At 55.9% G+C, this 20,455-nt stretch overlaps 1 protein-coding gene across 7 annotated transcripts in view; it reads left to right on the forward strand.

The window, feature by feature from the left end:
* Nucleotides 1-959: 959 nt before the first annotated feature.
* Nucleotides 960-20,455, forward strand: part of SYT7 (synaptotagmin 7) — a 61,397-nt gene continuing 41,901 nt past the window's right edge. For all 7 annotated transcript variants that reach the window (XM_025445674.3, XM_025445679.3, XM_025445676.3 and 4 more), the window contains exon 1: nt 960-1,111. In XM_025445674.3, the coding sequence (XP_025301459.1) occupies nt 1,081-1,111 (31 nt within the window). In that variant the 5' untranslated portion in view covers nt 960-1,080. The remainder of the gene's footprint in view (nt 1,112-20,455) is intronic.

Below are 20,455 nucleotides of genomic sequence, written 5' to 3' on the forward strand. Positions count from 1 at the left end.
GTGTGTGGGTGTGTGCTGGGATGTCTCTGCCCCCGAAACCACCAGTAGTTCATTCAGTTTCAGGCCTTGAAAATCTGGGGGAAAGGGTCCCTTCTTTTCCCTGCTCCAGAACCAAACACTTCCAGTTCTAGGGTTCACCTGTTTTGGGCCGTGCGGGACTGACAGAGGCGCTTAGAGAACCAAGAGAGCCCCAGGGTTGGAAGAGGGAGGGATGTCTTCCTTACCCACTCAAGTGCCAGGAAAGGGAAGGGGGGAGCGAAGTGGAGGAGTCTGCGGAAGAGAAATGAACAGAGGCCAAAGGGTCTGTTTTCTTTTCTGAGGCTGGGTGAAGTGGGGAGGGTCACTGGGCCCCGTCCCCCACGGAGGGTGGCGATCCCGGTCTTTTCTGCTCCAGCTGTGTTCAGATTCGGGCAACCGCGAGAGTGGCGGGCCCAGGCTCAGCGCTGGCAAAAAAAGAATCCAGTCCTGGTTTTTGCACACACCAGCCCGGCTCGCCGGGGCCGCCGCGGGGCCGAGGCGCGAGCTGACGCCCTCGAGTCGCCGCCAGCCGGAAACCCGGAGTGGATTTTCGCGCCTTTTGGAATGGAGTCAAAGGGCGCTCGCACGGTGGGGGCGGGGCAGCCACCCCGGCCCGCGCGGTTCGAAGCCGCCGCCTTCAGGGGCGCCCCGGACCCGCCGGCTCGCAGGGCGCACCCGAGGGCTCCGTGGCCTCCCGCCGGGGCTGCAGTGCGGGGCGCGGCCGGCAGCCGGCGGCAGCGGGTGCAGGCGGCGGGGCCCGGGCGCGCTCACACACGCGCTCGCACACACACGCGCTCCGGCGCGCACACGCGGCGCGCAGGCCGGAGGGAGGCGGCTCGGCTCGGCTCGGCTCGGCTCGGCTCGGCGGCGGCGGCGGCGGGAGGGCTGGCGGGCGGCCCCCGCTCCCCGGCTCGGCGGCTCGGCTCTGCCCGGCCCCGCGCGGCCCCCGCCCTCGGACCCGCCCCCGGGGGTCGCCCAGCCCCATGCCCTGCAGCGGCGGCGGAGGAGCGCGCGGCCGCGGGCGGCTCTAGGGGCCCGGAGCGAGCCGGCGACGGGGGGACCATGTACCGGGACCCGGAGGCGGCCGGCCCAGGTAAGCGCGGCCCCGCGCCGGCCCTCCCGGAGCCCCAGCCCGGGCTCTCCCCGCCCCGCAGTCCGGGTGCTCCAGGCTCCAAGCCCGGCGCCGGCCTCGCAGTGTCCCCACAAGGACCTCCCCCCCCCCCGCGGCCCAAGGACGGCGTGTGTGGCCGAGCGAGGAGCCACTGCCCCCGCGGGCCGGGCAGCGCCCTCCGAGGCGCCCGGGTCCCCAGCGCCAGCGCCCCTGGTGCCAACGCTGGCCGCCCGCGGGCGAGGACCCCAGGCGGCCCTGGGCCAGGCTGTGGGCACCGGGGAGCAGAATGACATCGGCGGCGCCCACTGTGAATGGACCCGGTGCTAGAGGGCACGCGGGGACCGGGCGCAGCGGCAGGGCAGGGGCGGGGGCTTCGGAGGAGGAGGCGAGCGGGAGTGCCCGGAGGGAAAGACAGCGACCGGCGAGAACGGGGGGCCAGGCTGTGCCCCCACGTTTGGGGAGGGGGAAAGCAAAGATCCCCAAACTCACTCCGGGCCCGTCGGGGGAGGGGAGGAGGGGCCGCCCCTTCGCATCCCCCCCTCTCCCGAGGGAGCTGGGGAGTGGCCCAGGATCCCATGTCTGCTTGCCGTTCTCCAAGCCAAGCCCGAAGATCTTTCCTTCCTTTGGAAATTGCTCTGCCATTTCCTCCTGGGCTCCTGACGCCTCCTCACACGGTGCCCACCTGTAGGCAGGTCCCCTGCAGCTCTTGCCCAGGCTATCTCAGCTCCCACCCCGGGGTGCCCCAACCCAGACCCATCACCGACCCCCCCTCCCGCTCCCGCGCCCCGGTCTGCCAATTCTGTCAGCGGGGTCTCTGCTTCTGGGTTTCTCTGTGATGCGAAAAGCGAGACACCCCAGCCCGAGGACTTGCTCCCAAATGAAGAGCCTGCAGGCTTACCGCTTGCTTGCTGACCTCCGAGGGCTGAGGGTGCTGGGGGAAGGGACAGCTCTAAGGCCCTCTGCAAAAGGGGATGTGTGTGTAAGGGGATTTTTTAAAATAGTTTTTAAAAAAGATTTTATTTATTGATTCATAGAGACAGAGAGAGAGAGAGAGGCAGAGACACAGGCAGAGGGAGAAGCAGGCATCATACAGAGAGACCGACGTGGGACTCGATCCGGGGTCTCCAGGGTCACGCCCTGGGCTGCAGGCGGCGCGAAACCACTGCACCACCGGGGCTGCCCCAGATCCCCAAGGATTTTGAGGGCAGTCCAGTGGACACCAGCTTTGTCCACTCTCGTCCCAGCCTCACATTTGTTTTCCCTCTAGGGGCAGCCTCAGCCTGTCTCTGCCTTCTAAGGAGTTGGGCCCTCACCCCCATCAAATCACTGCAGCCTACTGAGGCCAACTAGGAGGACTCACTGGGTGCTAGGCATCGCACCCACTCAGTGCTTGGGGAGAAGGGTGAGAGACTCAGTCTCCAGCTCTGGAACTTCATGCCCATCTATGAACATCCTCTAGGTGGTGGATGAAGGGACATTGCCTTTGGAGACCCCTTGCTTCATCTGTCTGAACCCAGACCACCGACCCTAGCATCCTCCCGCAAAAGGCTGCCAGCTTCTAGCACTCGACTGAGGGCAGAGGCAGGCGTTCTCTGGCTTAGATCACCTTCTCAGAAACCAGTAGCTTAGTTCCGAGGCTAGCCCTAGGGTGCGAGGTTGGAAGGGGAGATGCAGTGAGGACACTCCCATTCCCCCTGCCCTACCAGGCTAGCAGCCTCCCCTTTCTTGTTAGCCCAGTGGCCTGGGTCCATGCCCTCATCCTCTCCCTCCCTCTTTCCTCCCACGCCTGGGCGCCATGACATCACTGCTCCTCTGAGCACCTCTGCCCTCTCCATGGAGGCCAGCTTGACATGCTTGGCATCCTCTGGGCAAAGGGCCTGCAACCCAGCATTGCCCCTGGCATACTGGCAGCCCCCCAGGGTGTCTCTGTCTTCCCCTTCTCAAACAAGCCTCCCTCTGGGATGGAGACCTGTTCTGCCCCATTTCAGGGCCCAGGAATGCTAGGGGCTGGGGGCAGGGGCTGGGAGTGCTGGGGACAGGTTGGGCCTGAAGTTCACTTCTCTCTGGTGTGGCCACTGGACTGGATGGGGTCAGAGTCTGCCTCTGATCCTGGTCCCTTGGGGCTCTCTGAGGGGCCAGAGTCATCAGTCTGGCCTCAGAACCCCCTCACCCCACTCCTGCATCCCTGCCTACCTCCTAGAATCCCTACAGCTCCAGGCCAGACGATGTATTACTCCCAGCCCCAGCTCACCTCAGGCTCCCCAGAGTCCTCTCCCCCAGGCAGGCCTTTGTGTCCCCCATTTCTGTCCCCCACCTCCCCTTTGGCTGGCACCTGGCAGGAGTGAGATTATGCAAATTAATTCCTGTGTGATTCTGGTCCTCAAGGGGCCAGTACCTTGTTTGTCTGGATCCCCTCATCCCACTCACAGGAACACCTGTGGCCCAGTCCTTTTTCCAATTTTCTGTCCCCTGTGTTTTCTTGTTCTCCCGTGTCCCAGGGCTGGTTCCAGAGTGTCCCCGAGGTACTCCCCACCACCACCACCACCACCACCACCGCAGCACACTCACCCTGATATCTACAGGGTTCAGCCTGCTGCTAAGACCCTGTTCAGAGTTCCCTACCCACTTGGGCCCACAGCCACAGGCACTTCTGGGATCTAGCTCAGCTGAAGCAAGGGACTGTAGGAAAAAAGCCAGAGCCCAGTGAAGAACAAAGACCAGCCCCCCCTCCCCCACAGCCATTGGCTTTGCTCCAAACTCTGTCCGGACTCCCCCCAGCCCTGCCTGTGCCTGCAACTTCCTCGCTGTCCCCTCCCTGAGGCAGACAGCTCTCTCCCTGCCGTCAGCCTTCGTCCTGTGTTCATCCTGACGCTGGCTTTGCCTGGCTTCCCTGTGTCCCTCAGACCCGGCTCCAGACCAGGCAGGGCCTCAGCGGGCCTGCAGGGGTCAGCGTTGCAGTGGGCAGGCAAGTTGCAGTGGGCTGGCTAGGCGGCTTCGGGAAAGGAGGGAAGGAGGGAGAGGTGACCTTGTAGTGAGTGAGTGAGCAAGGCCAGAGAGGGAAAGTCTGGGCCAGTGCAGCAGTGCTGGGAGAGAGGTCAGATCCTGAGGCTGCCTGCCCTGCTCCCAGTCCTCTGTGAGCTTGTCCTTTGGGGTAACAGTGTTTGAAGCCTTGTATGTCCCACCTGTTAGTGGGATCTGTCCTCTACAGCAACTCTGCCAAAAAGGTCATTCTCGGGGAGCATAGGGGACACACTGCATGGGGTGGGGGGCCTTGGCCCAGTGGGTCTCCTTCCTCGGGGAAGAAAGATCCATGAGATTGTCCAGGCCAACCTTCCACCCCCTGGGCACAAGTTAAGGACAGAGGCCATTGGGTGATGTGTAGGGCAGGAGTCCGGGGTACTGCTGAAAGGGCCACTAGGATTAGGGATGAAGGCTGGGGAGTGGGAAGGTCCAAAGAGGCCTGACTCTGTCTGACCCTTTCACTGTCAAACTCTCCCCCACGCCCATCTACCCCTCCACCCCCTCACCCCCCACCTACCCCACCTGCACAGTCATAGACCTTTCTGGGTTGCATCTCCGGCTTGGGTCCCCATCTAGAGCTGAAAAGCTAATGATCTCCCAATAGGCCACAGCCGGAACGGGGGTGCCTGGGGCTGGGCAGATCTGAAACGCTGGGTGAAAGGGATGGCTTTGGTGGGCTTGGGACAAAGTAGCTAGCGCCTCCAAGCTGTGTGTCACTGTGGAGACAGGACCCTCCTAGGCCTTGGGTCATGCTGTTTGGTGGCCTGGTGGGAACAGCTTGACCGAAAGGCTGGATGCTCAAGAACTGGGGGACCATGGGGAGGGAGGTAGCCTCGAAGCCCCTCCTAGTGGGGGAAGAGAGGCTAGAGCAGGTTGGATTGGGTTGGGAACATGAAGGCCAGCAGGTGACAGGTGAGGGACAGCTGGAAGGCAGGGGAATAAGTGGGTGTGAGGGCCTGGGCAGCTGGGCCCTGCCCCTGGCTGACCCCAAGCTCAGGCTCAAGGGAGCTCAGGCTCAAGGAAGGCAACAGGGCGTACCAGCCAAGGGCCATCCCCTCTCACCCCTAACAACCCAGCCGTTGCAGGAGGCCTTGAGGGAAAGGCAGGGGAGGAGTGGGTGGTTCCTTCCCTCTGGCACCCTACCTTTCCTCCCCCCCCACTCCCCACCCACCCTCTATTTTCTGAGGGATTTTGAATCCTTATTGAATCTGATGGACTGTTTTCAGTCCAGACTGCCTCTGCCAGGGGAGTGAGGCTGCGAAATGGCAGAGAGAAGAGCAGTGAGGAGGGCCTGGGGGGCGCGGGAGGCCTAGTCCTGAGCCAGGAAGGGACTCTTGGCCAGAAGGGGTGTTGCTTGGACAGTCTCCTCGGACAGGCACCCCTGCATCCTGGGTGAGCCAGGGCAGCATTGTGGGAAGCCAGCTCTCTGCTCCGTGGGCAGTGCCTGGCAGGTGGCACATGAGGCTGGTAAGGTCAGCTCTCTCCATCGTGGCGGTCACTGGTCTGGCAGGTGCTGGAGGCAGCCTGGGCCAGGCCCAGCCCGGTACCCGCCTGCCTTGCAAGGGAACCCCAGCCCATGGTGCCAGGAGGATTGTGCCAGTACTGTGGACATGGAAGTTCCTGACCTTCTAGGCAGTCAGGGCAGACTTGCTGGGCCCTGTCCAACTTGTGTCTGGAGGGCAGGGCTTTGGTCTCAGCCAGCTGAATTCCCTAAGGGTTGGAATGGAGTTGGCAGACAGCATGGGACCTGTGGAAGGTGCTGGACAGTGCCCAGAGCCCACACCTGGGATTCTGGACCCAGTTGGATTGGGAGGTGGGCTGGCATGCCAGGACAGCTCTGGGGGGCTCTGGAGTCCCCTCCTGGAGGGCCCCTTGGAAGAGGTGAGTCTCCTGGAGCTGACTTGTGTCACGAGCTGGAATGTTTGGGGAATTGATATATTCTTGTCATGGAGCGTGCGGGGCTGCAGTACCAGTGGAGGGGTGGGGCTAGTGGGGGAAAGCACTGTGCTTTGTGTACCTACGTGCCAGCATGAGTGCCAGCTGGACTCGGTCAGAGCCGCGCTCTGCTCACTCTTCTGAGCGCCGGGCCAGCTGTAAACAGCAGCTAATGAGTGTTTGTAGTTAGGTGTGTCGAGGTGCATGGGGAGCTGTGACAGGAAGCCGCGGGGAGGGCGTCTCCCCTATCCTGATCCCCAGCCAGGCAGGCCCTCTGCCCTCCAGGGGCCCTGCCTGCCCCCTGCCACACCCTCCCACCTGCTGGCTGGGCTGTCTCTGAAGCTTCCATCTGCTGGGAGCAGGGAGGGCCTCAACTGGCTGCGCGGGCATGCATAGGTGTGGACGGGAGGGTGTTGGAGCTTTGGTGTGTTCAGATCCGGGCATTTCCACAGCAGCATGTGGGGCTGTCAGCGTGCGTGCGTGTGTTTATGTGTGTGTACTATGTCTGATTCTGTGTGTGTGTACACACCCCTTCCCCAGAGCCCTGAGAAGAGGATGGCCCCACCCCCATATTGGCCCTGCTCCTTTGGTGCCCTTCTTGGAGTGCAGGAAGTTGGGGGCTCTCAGGTAGGCTGGGGTGGGGAAAGGGGATGACCCGTTCTGCCCATCAGAGGAGACAGGAGGGAGAGGTCTGAGCCCCAGCCCCAGGGGACACCCATAGCTGCTGCTTGCATCCAAGAAAGTGGAGAACTTGGTGCATACAGAGCCCAGCCGGCTCTCTGGTTCTCAACCCCTCAGGAGGTGGAGGGAGGTCAACCCTAGTAGGTGGGGGTCCCACGGTGCTGGTTGGTGAAGTGTGTACCCTGCCCACAGCCAGGAAGGGGTGGCATGGGGTATGGGGAGCCACAAGGGGTGCCCGCATGAGGCCTTGCACGAGAGGAGCAGAGAGGAGAGCTCTGTGGCTAATGTGTCCAATTAAATTACCTCAAACCCTGCGGCGGCAGCTGCTCCCAGCGGGGCCCTGGGTACAAATTGGATCCGTCTCATTACCATGGGTGGTGTCAGCGGGGCCAGAGAGCGGTGGCCAGCTTAGCCAGCACACAGCAGGCCTTCTCCCCCTTGCTCAACCTGGGCCTGCTCCACCCCCTGGCGCATATGCTCGCTCCAGTACCCCTCAGATTTGCCAGGCCCTGCATGCCTCCTCACCGTCCTGACCCCTGCCCCTGGCAGCCTAAAGGCCCCTCAGAGCCCTCACTGTCCTTGGAATGGGGGTTTCATGCTCTATATGGGGTCCACCCTAAGGAAGTTGCTCTCGGGTCACCCGACACACCTTCTTCCCTCTCTTGATAATCTGAGCACAGTAATAATAGCAGGTTCTTATGTGTGGAGCACTCTGTCTGTGCTAAGCATTTTGTGTGCATGCGGCAGGGAGGGGCTTGCTTCCGCTAGGTCTCTGGGGTCAAAGAGCTGTCTGTCAGAACCTTGGCAGAGACCCTTGCTGCTCTATCCCTGGAGCAAGTTACTCTGCTCTTCTGGCTTCAGTTTCTTTCTCTGTTAAATGGGTATGGGGATGGTTCTTATTTCCCAGGATTGCAGGATGAGGCAAGGTAAGGCGGGAAACATCGTTAGCAGAGAGCCTAGCCCATGGTAAACACTCAGCCAGTGATAGCTGTCATCAGCATTATCCTGCACCAAGTGATTGATGTCTGCAATGAGGATTCTGGAAGCTCCAAGGAGGACATGCCTGCTTCAACCCTGGTGGAGGAGGAGTTGGGGAGGGCTTCCCTGAGGCAGTGTCAGTCAGTTACCTTTGGAACAGCAAACCTGTGTTGAGTGATTGCTGTGTGGCAGGTGCTGTCCTAAACACATGACACATGTTGGCGCCTCCATCCTTAGACCACTCTGGGAAGGGGGAACATGCAGTTAGAAGTCGGCTTGGGGTTCCAGCAAACATCAACAGACCCGGGAGCATGAGCTTTGAGTCCAGGGCCTTGGGATTTGAAGGAAGAATAAGAGCTTGCCATGGGACCAGCAGGGGTGAGGTGGTCAGTGTGGTGGGGGCAGCACATGCATATGAAGTGGCTTGTTCAGCTGGAGTAGCAATGAGTGCTTGAATGTCTAGAAGAGAGGTCTTGGTGGGGGGGAGCATGCAGCAGCAGGAGTTGAGGCTTGGGGAAGGTGCGTTGGGCCAGGTTAGGGAAGTCCTGGCATTTTTTTTTTTTAAAGATTTTATTTATTTATTCATGAGAGACACACAGAGAAAGGCAGAGGGAGAAGCAGGCTCCATGCAGGGAGCCCGATGTGGGACTCGATCCTGGGACCCTGAGATCATGTTCTAAGCTGAAGGCAGAAGCTCAACCACTGAGCCACCAGGCGACCCAGTCCTGGCATTCTGAAACAGGAAAAGTGGTTGTTTTTTGTTTTTGTTTTTGTTTTTCTTAAATTAGGGCAGTGGAGAGCCATGGATGACTTTCAAGCAGATCTCTATAAAGAACTTTAACTGTAGCAGTGTGGCGGCTAGGAAACCTGGAGGCAGGCAGGTATATGGAGCTGGAGTCCTAGGTTAACACATTTGTCCCCACCTTTGCCCAGGCCTGAGTCCAAGGCACCGCACCAGGTGTCGGCAGCATCCAGCTGGACTGGGCCCTACCCTTGGAAAGCTTGTGGCAGCTAATAGGCAGTCAAGGGGGTACTAGGTGAAGAGAGGTGTGTTTGGACACTCCCAGGGGGGCTCACCTCAGGACATAGGGTGTCAGAGAAAGCCTTCCAGAGAGGATTGTAGCTCCAAGGTGGGCAGATCTGGGGTCCAGTGAACACAATTGGTGCTCCTGGGGATTGGATCTGCACCCTACCCCATACCATGGGCATCCAGGCCAGGCCCTGCAGGCGCTACATAGCTCATACTCCAGCTGCCAGGCCTGAGTTCCAGCGCCCCACCAGAGCCAATCTGTCTCCACGGCAACTGGGCAGGCACCTCCCTCTCAGTGCCCACGGCCCCTGGCACAGGGGCCTATTCCCAGCAGGGCTTGGGTATGTCTTCCCACTTCCCTGGGGGCTTGTCTCAGGGCAAACGCCCTCACACTCAGGCGCTGGCAGCACACGGACGTGTTGGTATTTGGGTCCGTGTGCCCATGTGATGTATATGCATGCAGGAGGCAGGGAGGCAGGGATGGTCTACCTTGCCTACCCATCTTAACTGGGGATTTATTCCCCTGGGGATGAGGGTCGGATGGACACTAAAGAGCATACTGGCAGGATTAACTGTCGGCCTCCGCCTCAGGGATCATGGTGAGGAAGGCAGCCCAGAGAAGGGGCAATTGGGAGGGAACTGCAGGTCAGGGAAGGTGGCAAGGGAGAGTCTCCTAGCAGGGCCTGGCAGGTCCACAGATCACCTTGTCCGCACACTCAGCATTTCCTCTCATCTTCACAGCAGCCCCACAGGGGAGATATCATTCCCATGGTTGTACAGGTAAAGAGCCCGAGGTACAGAAAGGTGGAGTGTCTCATCAGGTCACTCAGCAGAGCAGGGATGAGATTGCAGGTCAGCCTGACTCCAAAGCCTGGGTTTTAACCACCAGGCTCTCCTCTCCGGTGCCTCCCTAATCCCACTGGGATCCGAGCCAGCCTGTCTCTCAGCCCATCACTTGGAAGGGAGTGCTGAGAATTGGTATTGGCTGCAGAGCTGGACTCAAAGGGCATCCCCAGTGCCTCCTTTAGTGCTTGAGGCATCCCCTAAAGCCTTTGTTCTCAGGTCCCTGGAGTAGGGTGGAGCTACCCCGCCTTCCCTCTCTGCAGGCTCAGTGGAAGGTTCCTCTCAGTCAAGGGGAGGCTCTGAGGAGAAAGGGAAGAACCCCTCACTCCCTGCTTGGCACCTGCCAGCCCTGGAGGAGCCTGATGAATCGGCTGTGTGTGGCCCCCCCAGGCCCATTCCTCCCTCTCCAACCCCCGCCTGGTTGGGGAGGTGCGAAGGAAGCGATTTCACAGCCTGTCAGCTGAGACCTAAAAATACCCAGAACTCCAAGATGCTTGGGCAGGGGGAGGAGAGAGCAGGGACCAGGATGGGGTGCTGGGGGGTGCAATGCTAACTTGGCCAGAGAAGCCCTCACGGCTCCACAGTCCTACTCCAACACGATGGGCAGAGATTCCCTCCATCCCTCATCTGACCCCATTTCTGGATCTCAGGAGCTCTGGCACTCGACCTAAGGGAGGGCTTAGTCTCAGACAGGAACCGTGGAACCCAGGCCCTTCAGAGCCTCTGGTCGATGGCTCTTTCTCCCTCTCCACCCCTGAGTTGGCTGGCATCTTTAGGCCGTGGGAGCCAGGCTGGGCCTGTGCCTGCTTCCTGCCTGGAGGTGCCCGCTTCTGTGAGGGGAGAGGCGTGAGGAAGGCAGCGTGGATGGGGGTGCTGGCAGGTGTGCAGTGTGATGTGTGAGCCACCCAAGCACTAGAGGGGGGCAGAAGAGAAGGGGTGTGGCGGCCCACGTCACTGCCACGTGTCTATGTGCTAAAGCTTGGCACAGGCCCCCCTGCCACGAGTCAGCCGGTGCCCAGGAAAGGGGACATACGTGTGCATGCATGTGGACCTGCCGGAATTGGCCTGTCCTGGGTGCCAAAAAGCTTGCGGATATGTATGACTGAGTGAGTGTAGCTATTCTAGACAGAAACTGGGTGAAAGCACAGGAGCAGGTGTAGAAGTATAAACAAACACATGTATCACACAGACACATGATGGTAATGTGTGCTTCCCATGTGGAGACATGATGGTATATATGCCTGTGCAGAGGGACATAGGAAGACCTCTCTGGAGCACCAAGCGAGTCACCTAAGAGACTCATTAGGGAAATAATGCAGAGTGGCAGCCAGAGCATGGGCTCGGGATCAAAAGTAATGGGAATACCTGGCTGGCTCAGTTGATGGAGCATGAAGCTCTTGATCTCAAGGTCATGAGTTCAAGCCCTATGTTGGGTATAGAGATGATTTAAAATAAGTAAATAAAAATTTTAAAAAATGTTAAAGTAATGGGGTTCAAATCCCAGTTCTACCATGTATTGACTAGCCGTGTGCCCTTGAGCAAGTCACTTAACCTTTCATTGCTTCATTTTCCCATCCCTAAAGGGGAGGTGATAATAGTACCCACTTCAGGGCACTGTGAGGAGGAATCAACGAGTTGACATATATAAACTGGCTGGAACCATTCCTGTCGTCAAGTCAGCCACAGGCGTATGTTAGCTCTTCTCATCGGGTCCCCCCTTCAGTGACACAGGTGGGAGCATCACGTCCAGAGAGGGCAAATGACCTGCCCAAAGTCACACAGTAAGTTGGTGGCAGACCTAGGACTGGAACCCAGGTTCCACTGCCTTAAGATGGAGGCTTGCTCAAATTTAGCACTTCATGATACTGCCCCCACTTTGGACCACAAGAAAGTCCTGCAACATAGGACTGTAACCCCATTGGCATCTGGGGCCTGCATCCTGCCAGGGCTGGGCTGAGATCATGGGAACTTGGTGTTCTGAGCATCTTCAGATAATGCTGGGTGGATGGGTCATCAGGGCAGTGGTCAGTTGCCTGAATTAGAAACATGCCACTGATTAGCCTGTGGACTTGGCCAATTACTTGACCTTCCTGAGTCTCAGTTTCTTCCTTATAATGGAGTAGCAGTATACATATTTTATAGGGTAATCATGAGGACTAAATGAGATCATGCATGCAGTGTCTAAAGTGGCTGGAACACTGTACCTAGTAAATGTTCAATTATGTTAGCTGCAGTTAGAGCTCGTGCAGAATCCACCCACCCAGTGCTCCCTAAACAGTCACTTCCTTTGCTTCTCTTTCAGCCCCTGGCTGCCCCTATTCCCTTCCACCTGTCACCCCACATTCCAGCAGGCTTAGATTAATCAGGGACTGACTTGCTAGCAACCGAGACCTGTCTTTGTCTCCTGTTATTGGCTTTGCTCAGGAGGGAACAGGACCCATCAGTGGGACTTAGACCCTGAACCCTCTACATCTGGCCTCATCACCCACTTGGTATAGGAACAGAGAAGCATCATTTCCTCTTGGGTCCTTGGTCCTCCCTCTGTAAAGTAGAGAGGCTGGACCCCCTAGTCCCAGAGCCTCCTGGTCATGTTGCTGTGTGACCCCGGAGGATCCCTGGCTCAACCCACTGGAGAGCCCTTGAGCTGGCAGGTGGACAGGAAGGGAGGTCAGCTGGCTGCCCTGGGTGAGTGGAGCATCTGGGATCTGCACTGACTGGTGGCCTACCATCATGCTGGCCCGCACCTGTGGCTGCGTAGGAGGGCATGCAGGTCCGACTGGCTGGGCACTGACATTGGGGGAGGCTCAAGGACAATGACTAGAGAGAGCCCTTCTTGGGGCCCTGGGAACTGCTACTGCAGCCATTCTCCCCTGCTCTCCTCTCCTTCTCCCCAGAGCTTGCCTTCAGCAATTCCTCCTTCTTCCCTGTCCTTCCTCTCTCCTTCCCCTTCTCAGAGTCTCCCAGTATCTCCCTCTCTCTGCCTCCTCCACTTCAGGAATGTTGACCATTTTGTAGGGTGCCTTCTTCCTTGCTCTTCCTCTGCGGAGGGAAGATCTCTTCCCCCTCCTCTGTCTCTGCTTCCTGAGATTCCTTCTTTTCTCTTCCTACAACATGAAGAAATATCCCTGTTTCTCTGGATCTTCCTGGCTCCCCCTGCTGCCCCTGAGCCTAGGTCTCTCTCTTACTCTGCATGGGCACACCTAGGCTCCTTCACTTCTTGTACCCTGGCTCTCTCCCATTTCAGAGTCCCTCCCTCCCCAGCGTCCCCACCTCCACCTCCATTCTTCCAGTTCCTTGGCACTCCTTACTCCTCCACCAGCTACCCTGCCCTCAAAGTTTCCCTGTCTCCTTCAGAGATGATGGGGCTAATGGGGGCAAGCCAGGCAGTTTCTGTGGCTGGTGCTGCTAATCAGTATCTCAACAACCCCCCAACCCCTGTGAGTTGAGAAAGGGGGTCAGCCCAGGGCCCAGGGACTGGCAGCCTTGCCTCCTAATTAGTAGGAAGTAATTGCCTGGAAAAAAAAATTCATTTAGAACGAGACTCTGAGACTCCAAGGTAGAGCTGAGCCAACTGATGGCCCCTGGGAACCAAGAGGAGGGAAGCAGCCCAGGTCAGGATCTCAGGAAGCCCCTGGACCCCCTTCCTGACCTCCCCCCAGCACCCCAGAAGTACAGAGAGAGCACTGGGCTGAGAGTACTACCATCTTCATCTGAGTTTTGGTTCTACTGCTCACTGTGTGACTTGGGGCAAGCCACTTATTTCTTCGTTAGGTTTCTCTCCTTTAAAATTGGAAGAATGCTTCGGTATTATGAGGGTTGATTCAGACAATGGCTATGAAAGCACTTTGCAAGCTGGAAAGTGCTGTGGGATTGTGAAGTGTTACTGTGTTCCTCCAGTGTGCTCTCAGATGAGATTAGGGGTTGTGGAGGGGTGAAGCAGTGAGGCTTCCAGAACATAGAAGGAGGGGGAGGTGGATCCTACTAACCTGCAAGATTAAAGGCAGACAGATGTGTTTCAAGTGCCAGTCTCAACACCCACCAGCTGCACTAGCTCACCTCATCTCTCTTGACCTCACCCCATCTGTAGAATGCTGACCATCATGCTTCCTCCCGGGGGAGGGGTTATAGTTTTAAATGAGATCGTGTTTGCAGAGCTTTCAGCAGTTCTTGGCTATAGTAGTTGCTCAATAAATTATATTGTCTGTGTGTACTGTAATTAAAGACTGTTATCTTTACTCCCTACTTGGATCCAGAGAGGCAGTGATTTGGGGCATTGTCTTCAGGTGGTTTTATTTGCTTAGATGTTTGTTTTTGGGAAAAGAGGGATTTCTACACCCAGTGAGGCTAATATGAAGCAGTCCCTAGAAACACCAAGCAGATCTGCTTTTCAAAGAGCCCCCACCTGTGGAGTAGGGAACAGGAGTGGGCAGAAGCTGTGGCTTTCTCTCCTAACTCCCACTTTTTCCTAGAGAGGGGCTGTGAGCAAGGTTCTTATTTGAGTGGTTGTGAGGTGGTGAGCCTTTGCCCTCAGGGAGGCCTGTTTACAAGTCTTTGTGTTCATTTTGGTAGGACTTACCCTACAGCGGGAGAAAAGGCTGTGTTTGTTTAAACAGATCTATCCCACCCTCCTGGGAAGAGGGAGCAAGAAGTTTTTCACTTAGCCCTGGTTGACCACTGGTTTGAGTCTTCACTGTGAACTAGGTAGTGTGGTGCTCCAAGGTGGCTGCAAGGCAGTCACGCTGCCTGGAACGTGCAGGTTATTGGGCAGCGCGGCAAGCTCAGAGTGCCATATTTTGTCCCCCTACCTCCCATGGGTGAGGGGGCAGCGACGGGGGGGACTGTAGGCCACTCCTTCCCTGTCCACCCAACGCCACTGCTGGGAACCTTTTGTTTCTGCTCTAAGCACAGTGCCCGCACCAGCTACCAGGAAGTAGTTCGGCGCGCTCCACTTGAGGGAATGGAAGGTGGAATTTACATCAGTGGGGAGGCTTTTTGTGTCCTGAGTTGAGTGCTAACTTGGGTCCTCGGCATCTGAGGACCTCATGGGGGAAAGAGAGTTCTTGAAGTCTCCTGGTCACCACCGTAGCTTCAGGTCCTGGCTGATCAGGGAGGAATTGGCACAGGAAGGTGGGATCACTATGCTGCAGTTCTGAAAACAGCTCCAGTCCTTTGGCTCCTGCTTGTTAGGGACAATGCAAAGGTCGGCCTGGAGGAGGGAGCAGTCCCAGGACCAAAATGGATTTCAGCACCAAGGACAGGAGCATCGCGGCTGGCACTTGTTTCAGCACCACGGACAGATCCCAGGGCTGTTCTGGGGGGCTCCCTCCTAACAATTATGGTGCAAATGATACCCCAGAATGTGGTAGAATGGCACCTCCCAGACGGAATCTCAGCCACCTGCCTTACGTTCTAACGAGGAGACTTAGGACCAGAGAGTTGAGTTTGTTGCCTAAGGCCACGCGCCCACAGTGACACAGTGGATGGCAGAACTGGATTTCAGATCCCCAGTGGTCTCTCTCCAACCATTTCTTCCCAGCTGGATTTCCACTAGTTTTCTCCCTCCTTCATAAACATCCCTGGGAGCAGCTTCACATTCCATTCTATCTCTGAGAGCCCTTGAGCTGGCAAAGATTAAGTGTACCCTTTCCCCCACCAAAACCCCAGTCAAGAATCTGAATCCCAGGATGGAAGACCCCTAGCCTCTGAGGCTCTAAGCATCAGGTGGGAGTGTGTTGTGGCAGGACAGGTGCCCTGGCCTGTAAGGAAGCCTTTGACTTGGGGAGCAAGAGTTGAGTCATCAGCATGAGGAACTCTTTTTTTTTTTTTTTTTTTTTTTTTTTTTTTTTTTTTTTTAGCATGAGGAACTCTTAAGTGCTCTGAGATCCTCAAATAAAATAGAGCATACCATTCCAACCTCAGCTTCTTTGCAGCAGTGTATTATTAATAACAATAAGATGCTGACTTAGGCCAAAGCACAACAATGCATTATTCATAGGAGTAACTAGTGGTAAAGGCCTGCACTTCATCTTCACATGTCCCTGATCCTACCCTTGCTCCACAATCCTGATGGAGAAGCCTTCCACCTGAGTTCCTCCTTTCCTAGGCTCCTGCTGCTGTGATGGATATGATCATTGTCATGGCTGCCCAGGTGGATCATCAGCTTTGGATTAGGGTGGTTGGGGAGGGTGGCTGATTCCCAGCTAACTCAGGGCTGGCACCTGATCCTGTTTATCCTGGGTGCCTTTGACCCTCATGACTTCCAGACTCAGCAGCTCTCTAGAGTCTGCAGATGGTCCCTCTCCACACACACACATCCACGCACACCATCTTTTGAGGCTGAAGACTGAAGCCAGACATACCAGGCTTCCCTAAGCTAGGAATTGTGGGAGTTGGGAGTGGCTGTGGTGAGGGGAGGGGTCACCAGATAGAATATACCCCATCACCATTAAATATGACAAGAGATATGAAACCATAGGTAAACTCCAGAGCACTTTGTAAACTCTTCTTCACTGAAAAAATGGGAGCCATTATTACAAGGCAATGCTCTCTGTTGGAAAAGAGAGCCAGGGTAGAGAAGGCATGGATGAGGCCTCTGTAGCTCACCAGGCCTTTCTCCCCTGATGAGGAGTGGAAGTGCTGGTAGATCCTGACATGTCCCCATCCAGTTTCTTGCTAGAACAGCTCCTGGCCCATCCAGACAATCCTTCACTCGCTGTTTACTCACTTGGCATCTCCTCTGAATTCTAAACCAGGGGTATCGCAGCTGGCACCTGTTTCAGCACCGCGGACAGATCCCAGCCGGCCTCTGAGGCCCCTGCCAGGGCACTCTCCCTAGCTCACTCGTGCATTATCTGTTTTTATTACAGTCAAGGCTGAGGAGGCTTGCTCCTGCTAAGCCCCTATTTTCAGCTACTTGTAACTTTCCAAAACAATCCCCTGGGGCCTCCTCTTTCACCAGCCTTGTGCCCTCCCCAGGTCTCCTTGGCTTTCCATTGAACACTCAGGGAGACTGTCCAGGGGGCATGGTGGTAGGGTGGAGGCCCAGCATTCCTGGGAAATGAATGCCAGGCTCTATTTCTCCTCCTTTTCCTTCTACCAGCCCACTTTGTTTTCTTTTCTCCTAAGGTGGGTAGCTTGAAGGGAGTTACAGAGTAAAAAGAGGGCAGAAAATTCAGCATGACAGGAGGCCCGGAGCTTTGCGTGGCTATGTAGGTTCAGAGTTTTGCTCCTTGGTTTTCTGTTGCTTTTTCCCCAATTCTGCCTTTTTCTGGCTTTGTGTATGTATGTTGGGTCAGGAGGAGGAAGGAAGGTAGGATAGGTACCAAAATGTACCCCCTTCCCATGCCCAAGAAGTCCTAGGGCTGGTAGGCTCTGCACTTGTAAATGCTCTCCCACCTTCCCCCCCATTTCCATCTGCTCAGCATGCACATAGAGGGGTGCTTCCTTTGGAAACCTGTGACTCCAGATTTCACTGCTTTCCACCTTGAACGTCATTATGCAGCCAGCAAAGGATAGGGGGAGGTGCTGGGGCATGCTGTGTCGTAAGTAGTGCAGAATCAAGTGGGAGGAGGTGGGATTAGGATAGGAAGGCACTGGCAGATATAGCCCCAACCACCCCCAACATCACTCTGGTTTATCTCTGGAATAGTGGTTGTGCCCTAGGCAGTGCCAGAGACAGGGCCCTGGGCAAGTCCTGGGCTACCCCACCCTTCTTTGTTTTTTGCTCAGGCTCACCGTTGTCTAGCCCCAGGGGCCCAACCCCCAGCCTGTTCTGGGGATGTTTAGGTGCACTGAGCCTCTCTCTAATGAGGGTGATTTATTGAGGCTGAGGGCTGGGCCATTGGAGGAGGAAGGATCCCTGGGAAGGGTGTTTGTGAGCGGAGTCGCTAAAGCACTTGAAGTAACTCAGGTACTTGCCCAGGGCCCTGTCTCTGGTACCTTTTTTTTTTTTTTTTTTTTTAACCTCTCTTCTGCTCTGTGCCCTTGGGCAAGTATTTAACCCTTCTGAGCCTGTTTCTTTGTAAAACATGCACGAGAATATTTACCTCTAGAGGGGTGCCGAAGACTATAAACATGATTCAATGCTGAGCATACTTGAGTGACTATGATGAAAGGTATTGGTAAGATCTAAAAAGAGGAAAGCAGTCTAGGTTGGGAGGGTGTGGGGGTGATGGGACAACTTTGGAAGGCCTAGATACAGAGAGTGTGCGTGTCATCAGCCGAGGGTGCAAGAGAAAGCAAAGTCTCAGGGAAAGCATCTGTGTACACAGATTTCCAGCATGTCAAGCAGCTTCTCTGTCTTGTATCCTGGGCTGTGGACCATGGGGGAGCCCAAGCGATGGGGAGACACAGTGTTACCCCTTGACTCTGCTTGGGGGAGATGCCTACCCCCAAGAAAAGGGCATTGGACAGAAGGTCAGTTAGTTGAGGTTTGGAGAATGAAGAGACTGCTGTGAGCACTTGTCATCAGGAAGGGCTTCCTGAAAGAGGCAGTCTTACCTGGAGAGCCTTGAACAACTTCATGCATTTGTTCAGCACTTACTTATCCAGCCTCTCCTAGGTACCAGACCTGGGACTACAGAGATGAATGATCTGGGGTCTTGGCGCTCCAGGTGTTTCCAGTGGGGGAAAGACAGAAAGTGCTACTTATTAACCCACAATGATGAATTGCCATAGTTACGGAGGAGGGAATGTGGGAGGGAATGAAGACCATCTTGTTTAGGGATATTAACAGTAGAAGATAGAAGGAAGGCATTCCAGGCAGAGGGAAGAGCTTGTGCCCAAGTGGAAAAGGGGTTAGCCTTCTTGCAGGAAGAAGAAAAGTTAGTTAGGCATACCTGGGTCATGCAATGGAGCCCATTGTGGAGGGCGGGGACATCCTTCAGCACAGAGGGAGGCAGCTGGAGTTGCTGTGAAGGGCAGGCTCCTGTCCTTAATTTGCCGTGCCTGTTTCTTTGTCTGTGAAATGGGGATGATAATGGTACCCGGTTGTGGAGATCTCATATAAACTTCCTGGCACAGAGTCTGGCCACAAAAAGTGAGTGCTCAGGTAATGTGAGCTATTATTTTATCTTGACAGAACCCCAGCAGGGGAAGTCAGGGGTTGTTATCACTTGAAGATGAACCACTGGGGTGAGTACAGGGTTCACTGTTACCCCAGGGTCACTGGCTGTAGACAGAGGTATGACTAGAATCCAGGCCATCTGCCTCCAGCTCCTCTTGCTGTCCCACGGCTTTGCCTCAGGACAGGCAAAATTTGAGTAGATGAATAATGGACATGGGAGAGAATTCCAGGCCAGAGGAAGTATATGAACATCTAGATCTCATGGATGGCAGAGGGGGCTGGGCATCTGCTCATGGCCATGGCCATGTGCGTGTGCGTCTTTGTGTGCTTGACTGTCAACACAGGTGTCCATGCATGGTATGAGTCTCCAAGGCTTGGCATGTGTGTGTATTTGTGTGTACATGGGTATCTGTGCATAGGTGTATGTTTATGCATGTGTGCGAATGAGCATGGGTGTCTGTGCGAGGGGTGAGTCTCTGGGGCACGTGCATGCACATGTGTGGGGTGTGGGCCACATGATTGTCTGTGCCAAGAGTAAGTCTCTGGTATATGCAGGTGTGTATATGAGCCATGGGTGTCCATGTCGGTGACCTGGGCGTGTGTGTACCTCTTCCCCTTCTGGCTCCTGTTCTTCCCCCGCACCCCCGGGCAGCTGCTGAGCATGCCCTCAGAAGTCCATTCCCTCTCTAGCAGCTCCCCAGGGCATCCCAGCAGCCAGCAGTCCTATTTGATTCTGTTCATCCATAAATTATGGCTTGCTGAGGAGATGAGAAGGAGTCGGGAATGGGGGCAGAGCCCTGGCAAGGATCAGGCTCAGGTCTGCAGTTCACACCTGAAGCCCAGCCTGGCTTCCAACTGTTGCCCCACCCCAACCCCCTTGCCTCAGCCCTGTAGATCCTCACCACTGGCATTCACTGGTGCTTTCAGTCTTGGTCAGCCCTCAGGGCAGGGCCTGAGGGTAAGACAGGACCCCTGGCCTCTGCTGTCTTGTGGGGAAGAGCTAGATGTATATCTAGTTTGGTATTTTATTCAACACTCATTGAGCGCCGGCTCTGCGCCCCAGCCCCAGATGTCTCTAATACGGGGCAGACGTGGTAATACTATGATAATAGCTAGCATTTGTTGCCTACTTATTTTGTGTCAGACACTGTGCTAAGGCATTATATTTGCTAATTCCTTTAAACCTCACAATTGTCCTATGAGACCTGTACTATTATTAGCCCCCATTTACAGAAGGGAACACAAAGGCAAGCAAAGATTAGGTCACATGCCTTGGAAGAATAAGAGCCAGAACTTGACCCAGAGAGTCTGGCTCCAGAGCCCTGACACTTAATCATTGCCCCCTAAAGGAAGGGTGCAGGCACGGTGTGATGGAAGCTCAGAGGCAGAAGAAATTAATTCCCACTGGGGATCTTATGGAAAGCTTCCTGGAGGATGTGCTTTTCATCTGGGTCTAGAAAAGTCAGAAATTGTCAGGCAAAGATGGTGTGGGGGAAGATTGAAAGGGGCCCTGGTGTGTGTGTGTAAAAGAAAGGCTCAAACTCTCACAGCAGCCTCTCCCATCTCTTCCCTCCCATCTTGTCTTGGTGACAAGTAGGATGACACGCAAGTACCGAACATTTAACAATATTTACTGAGCACCTCCCATATGTCAGCCTATCACAGAATATCCGGAACGAGCAAAGCAGATACAGCTCTTGCCTTCATGGACTCTGGAGTCTGGTACACAGTAGGTGCTTAATAAATGGCAGCCTCTGTTATTATCATGATCCCT

The sequence above is a fragment of the Canis lupus genome, chromosome 18, assembly GCF_003254725.2.
Source record: "Canis lupus dingo isolate Sandy chromosome 18, ASM325472v2, whole genome shotgun sequence".
NCBI lineage: Eukaryota > Metazoa > Chordata > Mammalia > Carnivora > Canidae > Canis > Canis lupus.